The sequence below is a fragment of the Labrus bergylta genome, chromosome 14, assembly GCF_963930695.1.
Source record: "Labrus bergylta chromosome 14, fLabBer1.1, whole genome shotgun sequence".
Classification (NCBI taxonomy): Eukaryota; Metazoa; Chordata; class Actinopteri; order Labriformes; family Labridae; genus Labrus; species Labrus bergylta.
Window position 1 is genome coordinate 28,871,500 of NC_089208.1, and position 21,356 is coordinate 28,892,855.

The following is a 21,356-nucleotide window of genomic DNA, read 5'->3' on the forward strand; positions in this document are numbered from 1 at the left end:
CATTATCATTGTTTTTCAAATGAATCTTTAAAAGCTATTCCAGTGTTTCCATTCCATTAAATATTTTCTCTATAGAACTACGGTCAGTGCTGGGAATGGCATATCAAAGGTCTGGAGTCTAAGCGATGAGATTGACAGAACTTTTGTATGTTTATAAAAAGATGTTTAAAAAGTACTGTTTGAGATTTGCACATGAAATAACAAGTTATTGGATAAGAGTCACATATGCATACCTCTTTTATCCCACGTAGCACAGTCTTCAAACTGTCTGATTGTTATCCTCTAGTTTCTTGCTCTCCTCAGGTATTCCTGTCTCCTTTTCACCAGTTTTCCAGCTTCCTTGTCTGTAGGTCATACAGAAGTAATCCAGAGAACTGTTAGTTACATTTATAATTCTGTCTTTGTAATGACTTATTACAGTACTTATTTAACTCCTGTTATCACTTAAGTTTCATCTTTTGACAGAGACTGTGGATCATACCTAACAGTCACTCAGGAGTATTTATTCTCATTTCTTTAGAGACTTCCTCACAGGGACCTGAGCCCCCCTGAGACCCGTACACTTTGGGCCCACAGGAAAATATTTTTGGACCTATGGAGCCTCCTGATGTCAAGTAGATGTACTTAAATTAATACTTCACCTTGAATTTTTCATGTAGAGCCAGTAGATGAGTCCCACCACAAGAGCAGCTATGAGAAGTCCGCCCACGACACCTCCTATGAGCTTTGCTTGGTCCCCTGAATCCTCCTTAGGGTCTGCAAATGGACAGCAACCCTCATATAGAAGCTTTCATATAGAGCAACATGACCAGAACCTGGTCCTTTGTAAATCACCATCTTCTCAATCTGATTTATACTCAATCAATGGAGGTTCATAATCTATTTTACCACCAAGGGAGATAAGAGGGTAAGCCTGGTCTGTTGAGCCTAAAGTCTGTGGCTCAGTTTAAATATATCATTATATTAATAAAGAAAAAGCAATTTGGTTGGTGCATAAATTACTCATTGTCAATCTTTGCTAAATTTACCATACCTGGTTTCCCCTTAAAACTGATAAAACAATATTTTTAAAGAAATATTCCTCAAAATGTACTTTAAACAGAAAATAAAAGAAAGATATCAACAAAGAAAATAAAAATCTTACCTTGTGGCTGTTTTCTCTCTAGAACAACTGAAAGAAAATATAAAATATATATAAAAATTGAAATCCAAACAAAAATATAAATACTGTTCGTAAAAGTGATTAAAAGCCTGGACAGGTAAACACCAACACATTGTCAAAGCAGCAGTTTACTCTGCTGTCAGAGGACATATTTAGCACCTCCCAAAAACAAACCACAGAAAATCTATGGAGATACTAAAGAAAAAGACAAAAGAACAGAGGATAAGAAGAGACTGACACAAACATTGAATAGCAACAGCAAAGGCACAGCATGCATTCAAACAATAGGGCTCTACCAGAGAACAAAGAAAAGACAGTTTGATAACAACCAGTTTTAAAAGAGAGGTCCAGGACACAGCTTACACGTTGATCACCACGTTGGGACCGGATGGCTCTTAAGCAACGGCCCCGGGACCCCATATTCCGGCTGTACCCCCAACATGATCTCTCGAGGGACACGGTCAAAAGCCTTCTCCAAGTCCACAAAACACATGTAGACTTGATGAGCTCCAATGAAGCCCTGCATGGGTAAAGGTCCACTAATAATTGGAGCACACCCCCTTTTTAAAAATGGAAACCACCACACTGGTCTGCCGCTCCAAAGGCACTGTCCCTAACCCTAACCCAGCCCAACAAAGTCCAGCACATTAAGCATCTCAGGGTTAATCGCATCCACCCTCTCCTTGCCACTGAAAGGCTTCCAAACTGCCTCAGTGACCTTTGACCTTTAAGTGATAAGGCTTCCTCCAGAGGACGTGTTGTCTGGGTTCAAGAGTTTCTCAAAGTATTCCTTCAACCACCCAACAATGCTGATAACAGCCTGGGGCAAGCCCTGCTTTCCCTTCCTGAGCTGTCCAATACTTTGCCATAACTTTCTTGACCTGAAGTCCTACTCCAGAGTGTCCCCAAACTTCTCCCTCACCTGGGTTTTTGCTTCCGCAATCACTGAAGCCCCAGTCCTTCAAGCCACCTGATACCTGTCAGCTGCTTCCAGAGACCCCTGGGCTAACCAAGCCAGAAAGGCCTCCTTCTTCAGCCTTACAGCTTCCTTCACCACTGGTTTACACTATCTGGTTCTTAGATTGCCGCCTAAGAACAGATGGTCAACTCCAATCCTCTGGTTCCACAATGGAGGCTATGAACATGGACTACTCTGACTCCATGTCCCCATACTCCCCCAGAATGAGAGAAATTCTTTCGGAGGTTGTTGGGGAAGACAGGGGCCAGACGTTCTCAGATCACCTGCATTACACATTTGCCGGACAGACCTGATTTATCAGCCTAAACTGTCATCTGATCCAACTCAGCACCAGGTGGTGATCAGTTGACAGCTCAGCTCCTCTCTTCACTCAAGAGTATAAAACATATGAAACAACTACAAAGTCCATCATCGAAGTTTGGCCTATAGGGTGTTCTGGTACCAAGAAGATCTTCCCTATGTTTGTTACAGCCAATCCATGACTAGCACAGAAGCCAAACAACAAAGCTTAGAAGTCTCCCAGTAGAACTATAGAGTCCCGAGGCGGAACCCCTTCCAGGGACTCTACCTAGAGACTCCAAGAAGGTTGTGTATTTTGAACTGATGTTGGGTGCATATGAAGACAGAACAATCAGAGCCTTCCTCTATAGCCTTCCTCATCACGATATGAAGCGCAGGAACACAGGTAAGACGAAGGTCAACAAGTTCATTGGCTAAAAAGAGATTCAAGTAAATTCTCTGTCATGTATTAGGAAACATTTAAAGCAATTCAAGAAGTATGGCTAATAAAGAGGGTTAATCTGAAATTGTATTAAATAATGGGTCTCTCTCTAGCACTGCCTTTTAAGCCCAGTAGGTCTAATACATTAGCTCAAAACACAAAAGGAATTATCACAGCCAAGCAAGTGAAAAGTTAGATTTCTCTGTTCTATGTATTTAATTCTCCACTGGATGTAAGAATCATTGCTTTCTTATTCATCAAAATAAAGCCAGCAGACCAAGATGCTGATAGGCACAGTTTACCTGAGGTAATATTGATGGCCCTGAAGTCCTCCCCCAGCTTGTTAGAGACACTGCAGATGACAGTCAGGTTCACATTTGGGACCACAGTTATTTTATGGGTTGCCTTGCCATTGATGTAAGAGCTCTCCTCCTTGACAAAGGACAAAAAGCACACAATAAATAAGGGCTTGTAATAAAAAGGGTGGGGTACACACACATTATGGAATGTGTAAACAGAAAAATACAGTTTTTATCGGGTGAGCCACCAAATAATTTGATAATCCGTGTAATTCAGTTCACTTTAATCCCAGAAAAATGGATTGAATCTGCCTGACCAAAAACAGACTTTTAAGGATCACCAAATCTGGAATACCTATTATCTGGATAAAAGCAGGATTGGATTACCTGACCCTGCTTACTTTTCTTCTTTTGAACAACATGATTTCAAGATTAATTCTTTTTTGTCCTCTTTTTCTTTATTTTTTACTCATTGTTCTTTTATCTGTCAAAAGATCAGATAAAAGACCTTACTCATTGTTATATTATTTACAAAGACCCAACATTAATCTATCATGAGTACTAAGCAATATTAACAGTGCTCAAAGTACATACAGGCACTAATGCTTGACACTTACGTTTGTGTTGTTGACGTTCCACTGAAAAGTGGGTCTTGGTACTCCCTCAGCCTCGCAGGTCAGGACTATGCACTTGGCATCATCAGCACGGTGTTTGGTTAGGCTGGTGATCACAGGCTTTCCTGATCAGAATCAGAATCAGCTTTGTTGGACAATAGTGTGAACAGAGAAAGAAAACTCATATCCATGATGTAAACCCATTCATTTGTTGCAGACATTGCTCATTCAGTAATGTTTCATCAGAAGCACAATTATGGTTACAAAATTCACTGAACCTTACCTCAAGCACACTCTGGGAAAACTGACAGAAGCAGGAGGCTCTGATGAATTAAAACTTACCAAGCCAGTGTACAGACTGAAACTGTCTCTCAAAAACAATCCAAGGCCCACTGTAGGATTTGTATACATTTCAAATGCCTTTTTTACATTTTAAATGTATATTTAAAAACACCCTACATGCTGCAAAAGACTCAGGTCTTCATCAGGACCCTGATTTTCATTCATTCTTCCATGCTACCTCATTACTAGATGAATTATGCATAGCAAACCAAAGTACCCAAAGAGCAACTTGATGTGATTACTACAAAGACCCTGCAGCTCTTCCACTCCTGACTGGCAAAGTCAGTATTTAGCTATTGTCAGCAACAAAGGTTTTGAAAACAACACACACATACGTACTCACCTTCTACCACCAGTTCAAAGCTCTGACGATGTGAGAGTCTGCTCATGGAAACCTCACATACATAGATTCCTCCATCAGCATAGGTCAACTTGTTAAACTCTGGCTCTTTTGAAGGCTTTCCATTCTGAAAAAAAAATCACTTAATCATTCTGTGTCTTCTGAAGAAAAGTGTTCCTCAAATTACATTTGAAATATAACAATATTTATAAAAGCCAGATTTTTACACCATAAACTAGAATAAACATGGAACCCAACAATTACAGTGCCATATTGGAAAGGCTGTCTCAACCTACTGTAACTATCAGTCAACAGGCAACAGACTGGATCTGATCAGCTACAATGTCATATCAGTCACGCCCTAAACTATGTCATCAAATCAGATCAGTTATAAAAACAGAAATCCTGATTAGGACATGAACTATTCAGACCAAATTTGTTTTATGTACCAGGCTGTGATGGGCTGTTAATGTTAATTTCAAGTGGACACTTGAGGAACTGCAGTTTGTTGCATTTCTGCATTGGCTTCATTTTTCAATGTTGCCCATTACACTCACTTCCAACGTACAGGGTCACCATGATTACAGAGCACTGTTACCTACTCTATATTATTAAACAGATACATATTTACAGTATATACCGTTGTTGCTGCTTTGACAACAACAACACACTGTATCATCAGGGTCGATATACTATTCAAAGCATGTTAGAGCTCAATTTGATTTTTTTGCTATCAGGTGTCTAAAGAGAAAATAATAGGTAGACAAACGTCCTTCTCTTTCAATATCTTTCTAGTATTCAGTGCCCAATCTCTCTGAAGAAAAACTCAAAGCTATCACCATTACCTTTGTCCATGACACTTTGGTATCACCCGAGGAAATCTTTTCCACCTTCACAGACAAGGTGTCTCCTACTGTCTTCACAATGTTTCCAGTTGGACTTAGACTCAGTTCCAGGTCTGACAAACCAAGGCAGAAAAAGCTATGTTAGGTACACATCCAAGAGATACATCTTAGTTATTTTTATAATTTATTTATTGATCCATTATTTTTAATATTCATATACAGTGTCATTCTACCTTAAAATTAATCTGAATTGAAACACAGCCTTTAAATCATTCTGGCTGTGATTTCAGTGTGTGTGAGTCTAGAACATTTGTTTTTGGTGCAAGTCATTATCTAGTTTTGAAGGAAGGGCTCGACATTGATCATCACAAAAAAGCTACTGCTTTTCTTTGTTTTAATTTGATGATGACGACAGGACACCTTTCAAGTGACAGCTACTTTTGTAACATAACAATGAGTAAGGTCTTTTACCTGCTCTTTTGCAATATTAAATAAAGAGTAAGGCCGTTAACTGCTTTTTGTAAAGTGTCTTGAGATAACATTTGTTGTTATTTATACAAATGATTGATTGATTGATTGATTGATTGATTGATTGATTGATTGATTGAGCGAGCTTAGAAACCAACACCTAGGAACAAGGGAGTAATGACTCACAGGGATACTGATGGATGGTAGTAAAGAAGCACAGTTTAGGGGTCATATGAGCTCCTCACCCACCCACACTTTTTGACACTTTTGCACTTTCCATGTCAGAAATAGTTCCCCTCCTCCCTTTCTGGCAGGCAGGGATCTCAAAGGTCAGATTCAGTTAGCATTACTTTGCTCCCATGAGTTTATTTACAGCAAATGAAATAGGCTTGTGAATACAAGCACCTTGTTATGTATAAGAAGTTCAGACATCATAGTACAGTGTGGGGGATTATGGGGAGGTTCTAGAGGTTGTGGTCTTTGACACAGCAGGATTGCCCTGCTTGTTTTGAAGCAGCTTTAAAAATGTCTTGACGTGGGAACTCACAGCTCACAGAAATGCTTTGGGCGGCTTCCAATATCTCGTTGTCAGCTAGGGAGCATTTGTATTCTCCTGCAGCCTCTCTTCTGACAGCAATCAAAGAATAGGTGTCGGAATTTTCCACCAGCGTTTTTTGGCCCTGTTGACAAGAGAAGAGATCATGTCTTGCAAAATGTAAAGATTTTACATAGAACTAAAAACCACATTAAGGTGAAAATGGAACAAGCTAAGTACAACTAAAGTCACCCGTTTGATGACTGATTGGTTGAAACGTCCATAAACACCTTTCAAAATCAGATATCAACTGAGTTGTATCTGTAAACTGGTCTTGTTCTTCTGTCCATCCAGGTTGTGATGTCAATCTTCTTGTATATTTCTTATCTGAAATGTTGCTAATGGAGCTTCTATTAAAGACAAGAACTGATTTAGTCTTAAAGTGAAGATTTTTCAATTTGACTGCTACTTCTAACATTTAACATCTGGCCAAACAGGTTTTTTTACATTGTCTTTGTTCACTAATTACTTTAATATCATTTTTTTAGCCAAAGTTAAAAATAATACCCTCCAGGATTTACGGAGGTATCATGTTTACCAGAATGTTGGTGGTGTGAGGTCAGAGTTGGTTTGACCTTTGAACACCAGAATCAGATCAGTACATTATTTAGTCCAACCAGAAATGTTCCAAATGTAAAGCTTTTGAAGCATTCCTCAGTTGTTCAGAAGAACAGGATCAACATGCATTATTTACAAATGGATAGACAACCTCCGATAGCAGCCAGTGCCAACCCAAAAATATAAAGTTAGATTCACATTTGTGTTAGTAATAAAAGGCTCCTGAGATGCTTGAGGTTTCTGACCGACCTTTAAGTAGAAGAAGAAGGACTTGGGTGGAGGGTTGCCGTCAGCATGACACTTAAGTGTCACATTGTCTCCCTCCACTATGGGCCCCTTGGACATTATTTGAAGGCTAACCTTCTCTGACGGATCTGCAAAGTTCAGAAGGCATTTAAAGCTTCACAGAAACCTTTCGTTAAAATACCCACACCATCAATACAACCATCAAACAGCACAGAAACACAACAATCAAATCTTCTATTACATCACAAAAGGTTCTCACACACTCTATCTCTCTCTATCTCAAGTGTTTTCCTGTGTGAATGTTTAGCTGATTTGTGAGCTTGCAGGTCAATGCATTATTGTATAAATGTACTGTATATGTGAAAGAGTCAATAATGAAAACACTATCAGAACTACATGTTGAACGTCTTAAACATGTAGTTCTGATGGTGGTTTGATCCATTGGAATATCTAATAATGATTTCTGTTATTTTCAGGCACAGTCAGATTGACTTCACTTAATAGTTGTACATGACTAATGGACTGCACTTGTATACCACCATTGTAGTCCACTCAAAGCACATAGCACTATATTTCACACATACAGTACATACATACAATAATGCATTGGCCTGCAAGGTATGAGTACATTAATAACAAATGCTAATGGAAGGGATTGTATTTTACTCACAGTGAATGGGGAAGGGTTCCAATACAGCTTCCTGATTGGTCAGTTTGTGTCTGGACACGCAGACAAAGACTGCACCAATGTCTTCCTTGGTGGCTGCATACTGGAGGGTGGAGGAGGTGGTGGACAGGCCTGTGGCTGGATCAAGCTTAATGCTGGGGTTGATCACAACTGCTTCAAAGGAAGGGATGGCGCACACACACACACACACACAAAGTATATTATGTACTGCATGTGTAGCATTACACCTCAGGCTGGTTGTAAAAGGTGTGAGGTATCTTTACTGTCAATTACTCTGACAGTAGCAGTCTGCAGAGGTTGGATTAAACAAATGAATCCTAAGGTTGCTCTCAGTGTGCATCATTGTATTCATTATATATATATATATATATATATATATATATATGTATATATAATATGTACATGTTTGTACATAATTGTATACAATTTTGGGTAAATGAACACATTTTTTGCTTCATTGTATACCATTGTGGATCTGTTTAAACATTTGTTGATGAGATTTACAGTATTCATCAACATTTGTGTGTGTCTGTGTACACATCGACACACACTAGTGTAAATGTGTCTGTGTAGATTTACAGTTGTGTACATGTCTGCTTAGATGCAGCAGAGATACTCTCAAAAGAAATGTCTGCTGTGTCACAGTGCTACAAAATAAGAATCTGATTTTGGACTATGATAAAACAGTCTCAGGGTGTTTCTCAATAACAAAAAGGAAATGAAAATTGTATTGAGATTAAGTTTGATAGATGTGAGAAGTAATGCAAAACTGTCAAAACAAATTGAAATTGTTTTCATTTATAAGGCAGTATATATCTCCAAATGCATGCCATGATTTTTCTTCATTTATCAAACTGTTAAACTGTTTGGTCATAAGGTCATATTAAAAAGATGCACTAAAAGTAATGGATCAGTCAAAGGGCACCATTGCCTCATTCGAAAGAAACAAAATGTGACAATTTTGTAAACTTTTTTTTAAAAAGAATAATCTGTAACTCTGACACCTATCTTTTAAAATGGGCACTGCAGTCAAAGTGCTGCCCCCCCCCCCTTCCTCTCTAGTGATGACACTGAACACTGAATCATCAGTATCAGACCTACACCAGTCACACGGAGCTGCTTATCAACCGGGTAAGTAAACCCAGTTTCCAAGAGCACGTTCACATAAAAGGGGCGGAGTTTGGTTCACATAACCACATGACAACTCTGAACAATCTTTATCAATGAAGAATGTGAAGAAGTGAAAGATTAAAGTTACAAAGCTGCACAGGAAGGATAATTAAAGGATGAAGGATGACATTAGTTAAAAAAATAATTCTTAACTAACTAACTATTAAATTAAGGACTATATGTAAAATCATACGGGACACATGAAGTGTGTATTGCTCTCTCGATCAGCTCCGGGAGCTACGGATTGGCCCATGGGCGGAGATTTTCACAGGGTGATCTCTTATCTCAAACAAAAGAAACTATAGAGCACCAAAACATAGAACTACATTTGGTCAGCCATCCTTCTAAGTGAGAGGACGCACCTGTGGAACACATTACCGTCTGAAATGAATAAACTGACAGAGTTTAAGGTTTTAAAGACACAAGTAAAACAGTGACTGAAACTGTGAGAGCACTCTATCTTGCTTCTCACTGAGGTTGCTTTCCTGACAGAATCCACAGCAAGTCTGTGAGCATTGACTTTGCTTCCGCTTTTAATTGTAATTTTTCCCTTTTTCCTTATTTTAGTCTCTACTTTGTATTGTGTTACAATGTCTGTATTTGTATAGTATCACTATTTCAGTATTTCTTTAAGCCTAATGATTCTGTTTTAATCATAAAAGCCAGCGACATGGGTTGCTTATTAGCCATGGCTATAAACCTGTATACATGGCATTTACTTTTCATTTTATATGTAAGGCTATGTTCATTGCATGCGTCTCTGTTAAATAAACAAATAAAACTAAATTGTATTTTGATGTATTTCAAATTGTGTTGCTATAATATGATCTCCATCATTTTTACTCTCCTTTAATCATAACACTCACTGTCTCCTCCTGTGATCTGTGGACAATGCAGTGTATGTTAAATACTTTCAGGGTGTGTCATCAGATGTGATAAATTACCTTTCCGATCAGCTACTAAGGGCTTTCCATTCCTCGTCCATGTGATTGTAGCAGCAGGGTTTGCCTCTGCTGCAACACATGTTCCCAACTAAAAGAAACAGAAAAATGGAAGTTTGTGTGGCAGCAATGAATGTGTTTCTGTCCACAAAATGAGTGAAGTAGTTTTTGTATGCCTCAGACAAAGATTGTGTTATTATTCTCTATTCTCAAACCAATTACAATATGAATCTTATAGTAGTAGTACATTTACAGGAGATTGATGGATGTAGGCCAGAAATGAAAAGCAACTGTTTCACTCAGGAATAAACTGACTTCTGTGCTCATGCTGTCTCCCTCCATCATTGCTAGATCTTATAACACTGAAGGTCAGTCACAGGAGTAGATACATTCTGTGTTAACCAGATAAGGAGTGCGTCATGAGAGCATTCCTTTCCCACAGCACTGACTTTTACTTCCTGTACTGTGCCTTTCAGTGAACGTGTTTAAGACTTAAGTCAGGGAATACAAAAGTCTTTAAGAAATTAGAGCTCTGATTTTTTTTCCTCCAAAAAATTCCCTCTCCAAAATGTTCTCAAAATCTACCCTGATTTAAATCCAGAATACTCAAAAAGAAAAAGAAACATTTAATGTCTTGACATAAATTCTAGACATGCAACATATTAATTTAATTCAGTTCAACACATTATTGGCATTTGGAATCTGATGTTGAGTGGTTTACAATAGAAGTGTAAAGATTAAAGAATGTAATGACATAGTTGAATGAAATACAGTACAATAAAAAGCATATATGCATCAAGATCAGAAAAACAATAAAACAATTCAAGTGCAAATTGCTCTGAAAAAATACAGCCATCTGGGTCACACACTAGGCTTTTTTGTTTTGTTTCTGATGGCTCAATCTGCTGTCAGCCTCTGATCTCATTATCCTAGTTTCTCATTAGGTTAAAATGCCATGAGCAAGAACCTATGTCCTTTAAGGGTGCAGCAGGGTTTAAAGTCTTTAGCATAGAAAAGGAATTGCCTTGTTTTGCCTATTTGGACACACTGACAATGCTTTTGGGTGATAATGTGACTGCTCCGGGCTGCTGGGCTTTGTGATGTCAAAAGGTCAAAGGTTAGACCGCCATGGAGTAGTCTTGGGATGCTCAACTCCTGACAGGCCAGGGCCTAGCCAGCGGTAGGTACATGAAATGTGGTCTATCATTAAGAAGTCAAAAACCACATACTGATGGTGAACTGCACTCGTCGCTCTTCAGTATTAACTCTTTGTTCATTAAATGTATAATGTATGTTAGAACAATGGAATTTACTGTTTTTCCACTTGCTTTTTGCTGTGTTTCAGCCACCACAATGCCTGTGCAACTGCTGTGACGTTATCGTGATTTCTACTCCAAATTGGTCTATATTGGAGACAGCAACTTTTCCTGTGCGCACTTCATGAAGTCAACTCTAATTTATTGTGAGCGTTTACATTTCATGGTGATGGTTGATAGCAAGGTGCAGAGTTGATTAAGACTTGAATACATCCAACATGGCTGCTCGATTAGTCCAGAGTTCACCATCTGCTTTTAGATCATTTAATGTGTGCAGAGGACATATTGTGTGACAGCACGCTTTCACACGTGCATGTCCAAACCCGTTATGTTTAACACCATATCCCAACAGCATGGGAGCTGGATATCGCGTTACATCATGCATGATTCACTTTCCTCTCTAACATATAGTGATTTTGTATTGTATGTGGACAAACAGAGGTGTTGTTCTTTGTATTGACTCAAATCACAACAGTCAAAGGCTCATCCATTAGTTATTATAAGGTATAAGGTAAAGTACAATATTTCAACACAGATATGGATTATTATTGATGCACCACAATCTCCACTTTTTGAAAGTGGCTGACAAGCTTTGTTGAGTTATCAAAGTGTGCCAGTGCCTTGTAGAGCCTACATCGTCCTCGTACCTCATCCATGTCACACGGCGTCAGGGTAAAAACAACTAACTCGCTGGCTGTAACTATACTTAAATATTGAACAATTAAATCTAGCTGATTTTGTCGCTGGTGCTAGCTCTCATTGCATGCTGTTTTGATTCTTACCATCACAGGTTTGTCCTTCTCCAGTACCTCAGGCTTGTCCATAATCTGCACTGAAGATGGTTTCTCTTTAAACACACAAGGAGAGATTAAGGTGGTAGAGATTAAGGTTGTATAGATTAAAGCTGTAGACATTAAGGTTGTATAGATTAAGGATGTATAGATTAAGGTTGTATAGATGAAGGTTGTAGAGATTAAGGCTGTAGACATTAAGGTTGTATAGATTAAGGTTGTAGAGATTAAGGTTGTATAGATTAAGGTTGTAGAGATTAAAGTTGTATAGATTAAGGTTGTAGAGAACAGAGGTGTTGTTCTTTGTATTGACTCAAATCACAACAGTCAAAGGCTCATCCATTAGTTATTATAAGGTATAAGGTAAAGCACAATATTTCAACACAGATATGGATTTTATTGATGCACCACAATCTCCACTTTTTGAAAGTGGCTGACAAGCTTTGTTGAGTTATCAAAGTGTGCCAGTGCCTTGTAGAGCCTACGTCGTCCTCGTACCTCATCCATGTCACACGGCGTCAGGGTAAAAACAACTAACTTGCTGGCTGTAACTATACTTAAATATTGAACAATTAAATCTAGCTGATTTTGTCGCTGGCGCCAGCTCTCATTGCATGCTGTTTTGAGTTTTAAGGTTGTAGAGATTAAGGTTGTAGAGACTAAGGTTGTAGAGATTAAGGCTGTAGACATTAAGGTTGTAGAGATTAAGGTTGTAGAGATTAAGGTTGTATAGATTAAGGCTGTAGACATTAAGGTTGTAAAATTGTAGAGATTAAGGTTATAGAGATTAAGGTTGTAGAGATTAAGGTTGTAGAGATTAAGGTTGTAGAATTTTCATTCTGTCAATCATTCCTAAATGTCACTGAAATGTTTGGGGTACAATAACAACAAACTCGGTTTAAATTAAATGTTTTGCAGACAACATAAATTAAATTAAAGTAAACCTAAAGCTTGACTGCAAACCCATTGCATTGTTTATATTCAAGCTATGGGACATCATTTTTATTTACTTTATTTAACTTTTGTTTAGCTATTTTCTGTCATGCTGGGTTTAGTAATGCGTGTTACATTCACATTCTCAGTGTTTCTTAGTGTTTGACAGAAAGAAACAAGCAGTGGTGTAGCGTACGGTATATGCAGATATACGGAGTATACTTCTTTTTCAGTCTCCATAGGGTATACCCACTTCTAAATCCCCTCCAATTCACACCAACTGATTTGATTGACAATATTCAGCAGTGTACTGAGTTTTTTTGGTAGGATGGTGAAGGGATGACTTTTCCTAATCCATCTCTAATTGGCTTGTACACACTAACAAAATATGCAAAAGTAGTCTTTAATGTCCCTGTTCATAACAGAGGCCGTTTGTGCCGTATGTTGGACGGGTCACTTAAAGAAAAACATTTAGGGGAAAGTATTAGAGTATACCCACTTCTTTAGGCACCACTACACCTCTGGAAACAACATAAATCAATACAATAACAGAGAGTCAGTGCCATTATATACAACCCATCCAAATCTCACCCATTTATATTAGTATAAGTATATGTTTTTAAAAATAAATGTAGAGCAAATTTGAATGCCATCACCAAAGACATTGACGTAATTGTACAGAAATTATACTTGTTTTGTTTTGATCAATTTTCAGACAGAGAATATGTACAATTGGGGAATTTTCTGTTTTGGTATTGGAATTTGGACTTTGTGAAAAACATTTGTTAAAGTAAAAGTTTATATTGAGCTTACTGTAAACAACAACCGAGGTGGGGTACTCCATAAGATTGGTGTCTGACACCACCATGCAGGTGAAGGTCTTCTGGTCTTTGAGTGTGGCCTGACTGATCAGCAGGTTGAACTTGTCATCAGTGCTGACCCGCTGAGCGTAACTGTCTGTGGCCTGAATTATTGCTTGCTCGCTGCGAACCTGTTTGATCAACAAATCACCGAGAGTGCCGTCATCTTTTTCCTGAAACAAGAAACAGAGGTAACATATAAAAACTTTCATAAACTTTATTTCAGCATTCCTGAATCATAATAAAAGTTTTCTTTTAGGAGAAAAGAATTGAACTAATATTATTGTTATTTTATTTATTTATTTTTATTTTAAGTGTTAGTATTATTTTTACTCTATTATTATTGATGTTATTATTTCTTTCTTTATTAGTATTGTTTTTCATTGTTGTGTCTTATTGGTGAAATTGTCATTATAGGGGTTGGATGGGTGGGTTTTCTCAAACAGAAAGAGGAACTAATAAATTACAATATAGGGCACAGTTTATAAAGAGCTTAGCAAATATAATGTGACAAGATTCAAGTTGTACAGTATGACCATTAACCAAATATGTACTGTTTCTTCAAATATTAGCATAGTCTGCATGACATCAGTTATCTTTTTGATATGGTGAAATTACACCCTGAATTATGAGAATCTTTTCTTACTGACATGACATAGGAAAAAATTAAAATGGGGTGCCAGTAGGGGGCGATGCATACGCCCCATGCTCCGACCTGTGGCTCCTTTGCTGCATGTCATTCCCCACTTACTTTGCAGCAGATTTCTGACTCTATCTACTATTTTTTGACTTCAATGCTTTGAATATTCAGCAAACTTCTGAAATTTTATGAAATTCGCACTTATGTGTGTAAGTATTTACAGCTTTGGAAGAAGCATTTAAGTTGTTAAAGGAAGCATTACCAGACATTGTGGTAGCATTAACACATGGGTTCTCTGTGCTGAGCACTTTATCAATATCTACTTACATATTTCCACTTGATGAACATCAGATCCTTTGGTGCTGGAGTGCGACCGTTGCATGGTATTACAATGGTCTCTCCATACAAAGCAGTCACATTTTCAGTAGCCAACACTGCAAGACAAAAAGGCAACAGACAGTTTGAATCTAAAAAGTGAAACAACAGCTTTGTCCTGAGTGCCAAATCAGGGTAGATAAAGGGGAAGATACACGCTCTGGGCTTCCCTAAAATATGCTGCTATGATTCGCGGAAGTAGCGGCCGAAGCAACAGAGTCCGCTACACGATGTTATAATGAGAATATTTGTCTTTATATCAATGCTATGTGTAATCCAATGGAATGAAACATCCAAAAAAGAGAGGAGAACAACATACTGACGAACAGAAAACATAATGCAGACGTTCAATTAGAGCACTGAGATCGTAGTGGTTGCGTGCAGACACTTTAGCCGGTCACTATATAAACGTCATTCTCTTTCCATTGGCTCGAATTGAAAATCTCCGGAGTATATTTGGCCACGTTCAGACATCAGCTCACTTGGATATTCTACGGAAAAAATACTAGGGGTCTGGCCGGATAAACTCCGGGTAAAGTCCGCAAAAAATGTGGCTGTTTGAGTTCACACCTAGCCTAAAAACCTCAGGGTAGCCAAATTTCTGGAGTTTTTCAGGAGATTTCTGCATGTGTGAAAAGGGTTTTGGAGTCAAAATACACTGATATACTGTATCTTTGGAGGTCACAGGAATAAGTCTCAGAGTACCCCAAAAAAAGTATTGTTAAAAATTCATTTCAATCCTGTATTTGTATGACATGCTTATAACGCTCAGTTTCAGCTCAGAACAGGCTGTTTCCATGTCTGTAGCTTTAAATATGTAAATGAGCTGTGTCTGACCACGCCCCCTCTCTGGAAGGGCTTGGGTGTACTCGGTCTTTCTCGCTCCATGTCCTATTGCTTACGGTGAGAAGTCAGACACAGAGGGCAGAACAAACACCTAGCTGTGGGAGTGTCACCCACCTGGGGGAGGGGCTACTGCCCTTTGTGATGTCACAAAGAGGAAATCTTCAAATGGCCTGTTTTTTGATATCTGTCTGCCCTTAATGTCATTTTCACCTTTATTTTATTGAGTGAACAGCGTTGTTAGAAAGTCTAAAAACTATGATGATGTGATCTTCCTATATCATATCGCAGCAGTCATGTTTCACTACACCAGAGCAACTATTTCTATGTTTTGATTAAAGAAGCCTATAGAAGCTGTATGTTTCCTCTTGTCATAACATAGAGTTTTTAGACAACTAAGGGCCAGATCCAAAAAAGGATTGCGCTGCTTTTGTGGGTGCTAAATCATGTGAGAATTAGAGAAAAAGATAGTGTTGAATCCAAAAAGCATGTGCAAAGGGTGAAATGCACTTTCAAGCAGACAACGTACGAGGTGTGCCTGTCTCATTTGCATCTATGTAAATTATGGGATATAGAAAAATTCAGAGCAAAAGTGCCCCCTTCCTATGCAAAAAAGGCATATTGCATATACCATATCATCCACAAAGACCAGTGCTAACTGCCGCTAGCAGTTACTATGTATTAAATTGCCATCTCTCTCTCTCTCTCTCTCTCTCTCTGCTAACTCAAGTGTGCGTTCAGCTGATAGTTACTGTTGCACAGTATTTATAAGAGATGTCACATACATATAATCAGGGCTTAAATCATAGATGAGTCATCAGACTCAACACCTCATCCACATATGGAGAGGTTTTGAAACTGTTACGCACAAGGATGCAAGTGCTTTTTCTCTCTCAAGATTTCCCTTGCCTGCTCCCCTCAGAGAGGAAGCTTTGTTCTAAACTGGGAAAGTCATTTTACTCAGGCTGTCAGCATTAGGATGGTTTTAATGCTTATTAGAACTTTCAAGAACAGCTGTTGATGTTGATGACAATACATTAACTTTAATTATTTATTTATTTTAAAGTGGTCTACCTCAGCTGCCCATCAGTGTCTGATCGGACTTAAACTGTTCGTTTGCACTTACTGACACTGTTTCCAACCCAGATATTCTGATCAAGAGACGACCCGAGTAAAGAGCTGTGGTAGATTTGGAAGTGGAGCTCAAGAGTGTCTGTTTGGTTGTATTTTGTATATTTTCAGTGTTGCTTGTTTCCCTTGTGTTAATGTTTCCTAGTGTAGTCTTTAGTGTTTCCTGGGTTCTTTTGTCATTTCTTCTCCTTGTGTCTCTCTGGGTTCTAATGTATTTTCTCCCTGCCTCTGTGTGTTTCTCTCCTGTCTTGATTGCCCTGAGTGTCCTCACCTGTGTTATTAGTCTCACCTGTGTTTGATTACCCCTGTGTGTATTTAGTCTCAGTGTTGTCAGCTCATTGTTGTTTCTCATGTCCTATGCCAGACTGCTGCCTCCCTGTGTTTCAAGTATTCTTCCTGTGCTTTTTGACTTCTAGTTTTTGGCTTTTGAAAGTAAGTTATTGTTTTGCCTTTGGCCTTTTTGTTTTTTAAATATCTTCAGTTTCATTTTGCACATGGGTCCAGTTCCTTGTTGTTTTCCCTGAATGTGACAGAGAGGTAAGTACCCTCTATATTTTGTTTTATAATCAAATATATTAATGTATTTATCATATAACTGTTGTAGTTTATCATTATCAATTTGTTTTAAAACCAAGTGCAACCTGTTAAGTCTTCTCACTTTCTAAGAACTCTTTGATGTAACTATCTATTTGGTAATGGTGTTTTTACACTGCAGGTCACACCTACACACTAACACATTGATGGTAGAGGTTTAGTGACAATCAGAAGGTAAACCGTAAACTCCTGAGTTTACAGCAGTTTGTGTCCAATGTGTTATTATGCTGCTTGTAAGAAAAGTCATTGACGACTGGAGCAGCTGCTTCCTTAAAAAATACAACAGAATGAAAATAAATGTGAAAAAAATAAATTGATCTATGTTAATTAAGTTACACTGACATACGAATGCACCATCATTTTTTATTATTTGACAAGTTATAGAAATACATCATACCTATTGGTTTGGATTAAACATTGATCCACTTTTCTTTAAACAAAATTAATGTGCCATCTTTCCTCTGAGTGCTTATTTCAATCTCAGACAGTTTAAAGTAATTCCACCAACATAATGAATACTGAGAAACTTAAAAATAGGCGTAGGATAGTAAGGATTTAACTGGAAGAAGCTTAAATTAAAAAAACTTCAAGGATGAAACTAGGGGTGACCCTACATTTAGTCGACTATTGATGATTGGTTTGTCAGAGCCTTAGTCGACTGTTAGTCTTCTCCATGCCAGCTATATGGGGTTGTTTAATGTCTAATTTTACATGATTTTTGATTTTATTTTTTTCTCAAAATAATTCATGCCTGATGAACTATCTTGTTATGCATATCAGTTTATGAATACTTTAAAAGCAGTTCTGAAAACCGCTTAAATCCATCTCTTGGTGTGAACATGAAGAAAACAGTAATGATGGTTTTAACAGTTCTGTTGATTTTTGGCGGAATATTATGATCAGGAGAGGAAAGAAAATCTTGAAATGGTCAAATGAAAACAAGCTGTTTGTCAGTGGTGTGACCTGCACACACTGGGCCGTCAGTGTTTGTGCCTTCTGTATTGGACAAGATTATTATAAGATCACCTTAATACAGACAGTAAATACATTGTTGATACAAGATTAGAAGACAAATAGTTGAATGATGCATAGGTTCACAAATATCTGAGGAATGCCCTAGAGTCTCACTTACGCACGTAAAAATAACCATGAACGTTCACACACATCTCCCCCACTTTTGAAGTGTTTAAGGCAGAAAAAAGGTGATAAGATGTGAATGAGTGGAGACCATGAGGCAAAGCTAACCTGAGCTTTACACTACTTATCAGTCTGCTCTGTAGAAGATGAAGTGCACTCTGCAGTCAGGCAGGCCTGATCCCAACTGAGGTTGGTGGGTTGACAATGTCCACAGGATGAAGTGGAGGAGGTCCAGAAGAATCATTATCAGTGACACATCAGAGTATTTTGGATCATGATGGACAGGCCACATTAGCACAGGACACACAGCCTCTATTTCACAAGCGAAGATAATGGAAGATACTTAAGATAGGAGACTGCTTTGTATCTTATCTTAAGAATAGGCTATGACCGTTTAGTCATACCTTAGTCCCTTTTACATTGTCTATACAAGACTGTTATGCCTTGGCATCAATATAAATGTTACAGAGATGTGATGGTGGAGCAGTCATGGAAGGTAGTTACAGAGGCTGCATAAGAGATGTCTAATAAAAGTGTCTAGTCAACCCAAATCAGACTTTGATGAACACCTTTCTTGACTAAATCAGTCATTTTTGTTAAATTCAAATATTGTGAGCAATCAGGCACCTATTCACCTGGCCCCATTGAACTAATGTGTTGCTTATAGAGTAAGATTGATATATTACTGAAATCTCACTGAGGTTTTTAAATGAGAAACTTCAAACCTGCTCTGCATGTCAGAAAACAGGCTAAGCATCATGTTTCATAAACTGCATGCTCTGCCTCTATTTGACACTTTTGTATTTGGATAATATCTCATGCTGAATGCATCGAATTTAGCTAGCTTTATGCAAAGGAAGAGTTGTATGTCTTGCAGAGAAAATCTAAGTAAACAGCAGGACTCTTTTTTTTTTTTTTTGTTTTTTGATCATGTGATAGTTTTAAGTGATCACCTAATTCCTGTCTCTGATAATGAAGGAAGCTGACAAAATGAATTGAGCACTAATGCCTGAAATACTTTTTACAGTTTGAATCATTATTTTAAAAACAGAATGAATTGGCTGCAAAATCTACTGAAGGAGCAATTTTGACATAGGAACATATTTGTTACATGTTGTTTTTTGGTAGATTATTAATTGAATTATGTAACACAGCCAATTGAGAAGTGATGAGAAAAAAAGATGTGATCTGTTTGAACTTTCTGCATCTACCCAACTGAATACACTTATTTAGAAAATACACAGAAACAGAACTTCTTCAGCCTTGTTAACATGCACACAGGGAGCCAGATTACAGCAACAACTGCTTTATGACAGCTACAGTAACTCTCACATAAGTGTAGGTCTTACTAGCAACAAGAATACATATTTATCCATCACACACAGACTCTGATACCTTCATCTGTACGTCGTCTGTGACTCGTCATTGAGTTGTTTACGGAGAGCTTAACACCTGCAGCTCCATGAAGCTATGTTTACACCCTGCCTGAATCTTTCCAGCCTCCTGTTCATCTCCAGTTCAATCAATAATAAATTAGTTTTTATTGTCCCCATGGGGAAAGTCTTTTCCACAGCACTGTTACTGTCAACACAGACAATGTCCACCAAAGAACATGCATACACAGAGTGTAACGCATTTAGAGTTGGACAACAATCAAAAGTTCCCACTCTGGCCTTTTGTTCAGGGCCGCTATACCAGCAGGGATCAGGCTCCTCCCCAGGTGAGCCTTTCTGCACCTCGGTGCTCTGTACCTCTGTCCTGAGTGGGCGAGGTGAGTGTTCAGTGGATGTGTGATGTCCTGGTCTATTGAGGTTGCAAAGCGTGTGATGGCCCTTACAATGTGATTGTATGTGTGAGGGGATGATGGAGGCCAAATAAAAGTGCTGAAATGTAAAATGTATGCTTGGCTGTGTAGTTTAAGGCATTTGAAGAGGTATTATTGAACTGAAAAACAACACATTGTCAACAGGATCAGAATCCTCAGTAAAATAGAGTGAGGATACAGAAGGGATCTGGTAATGTGAGATTTCAAGAGTTAGAGATGTGCAGGAATGCCAGGTGGAATGTGGCCTTGACTGGTTGCTACATTCAGGCAGGAGAGGGGACCATACCCATGACCTGTGCTACAAATCATCCTGGCCATACATACCAGGCTTGTAGGCAGGGACGTTAAGACGGGAGGACACGCATATTTAGAAAGTCTTCCTTCCTCAGTTACTGTTGTTTGAGCTCAGATTACCTTCTTTTCCACAAATACCTTACAGTTGCCAAATAATTCATTGTCTATAAGTAAATAACACATGAGTTACAGTTATCTTCCTTATACACAATGGGAGCCTGCAGGGGAATGCCATTCTGAGAGTTAAAGTTGTAGGCTGGGGAGGGGTGACATTTCCTATCAGATTTTAAAACCACTGAATGTGGTACAAACATGAAATATGTGTGATGCTGTTTCTTAAGCATGTAAAGAAAGATGATGAAATCTCCTTGAACTCAGTACCAATCAAGTCACAGCCTTATAGCCAACAGGTATGTGTGACTAAGGGATCACCTACAGTCCTCCAAAGAGTTTTCCTCTCACAGTTACAGGTATGCCTATGCCAGAAGTTATCCAATTAAAATCAGAGGCTTTTTGGCATGGAACAGAAGACACAGGGTGCTCCCAGCACAGGAGGAGATACATCTGTACCATGATAAATAACTCTTGTTGTTATCAAGATTATGATTGAGACTTGCAGAGTAGAGCATTAACATTTGACATTGCAGAC

At 38.3% G+C, this 21,356-nt stretch overlaps 1 protein-coding gene across 2 annotated transcripts in view; it reads right to left on the reverse strand.

Moving 5' to 3' along the window:
* The window catches only part of alcama (activated leukocyte cell adhesion molecule a), a 36,064-nt gene that overhangs the window by 1,629 nt on the left and 13,079 nt on the right, over positions 1-21,356 (reverse strand). Inside the window, exons 2-15 of one of the 2 annotated variants that reach the window (XM_020646074.3) lie at positions 14,836-14,942; positions 13,822-14,041; positions 12,067-12,131; positions 9,972-10,059; positions 7,840-8,010; positions 7,173-7,297; positions 6,318-6,450; positions 5,303-5,415; positions 4,461-4,584; positions 3,779-3,900; positions 3,165-3,294; positions 1,145-1,171; positions 642-756; positions 234-344 (exon numbers count right to left, since the gene is read on the reverse strand). In XM_020646074.3, the coding sequence (XP_020501730.1) occupies positions 260-344; positions 642-756; positions 1,145-1,171; positions 3,165-3,294; positions 3,779-3,900; positions 4,461-4,584; positions 5,303-5,415; positions 6,318-6,450; positions 7,173-7,297; positions 7,840-8,010; positions 9,972-10,059; positions 12,067-12,131; positions 13,822-14,041; positions 14,836-14,942 (1,625 nt within the window). In that variant the 3' untranslated portion in view covers positions 234-259. The remainder of the gene's footprint in view (positions 1-233; positions 345-641; positions 757-1,144; positions 1,172-3,164; positions 3,295-3,778; positions 3,901-4,460; positions 4,585-5,302; positions 5,416-6,317; positions 6,451-7,172; positions 7,298-7,839; positions 8,011-9,971; positions 10,060-12,066; positions 12,132-13,821; positions 14,042-14,835; positions 14,943-21,356) is intronic. The other variant, XM_020646075.3, reaches the window with a different exon arrangement.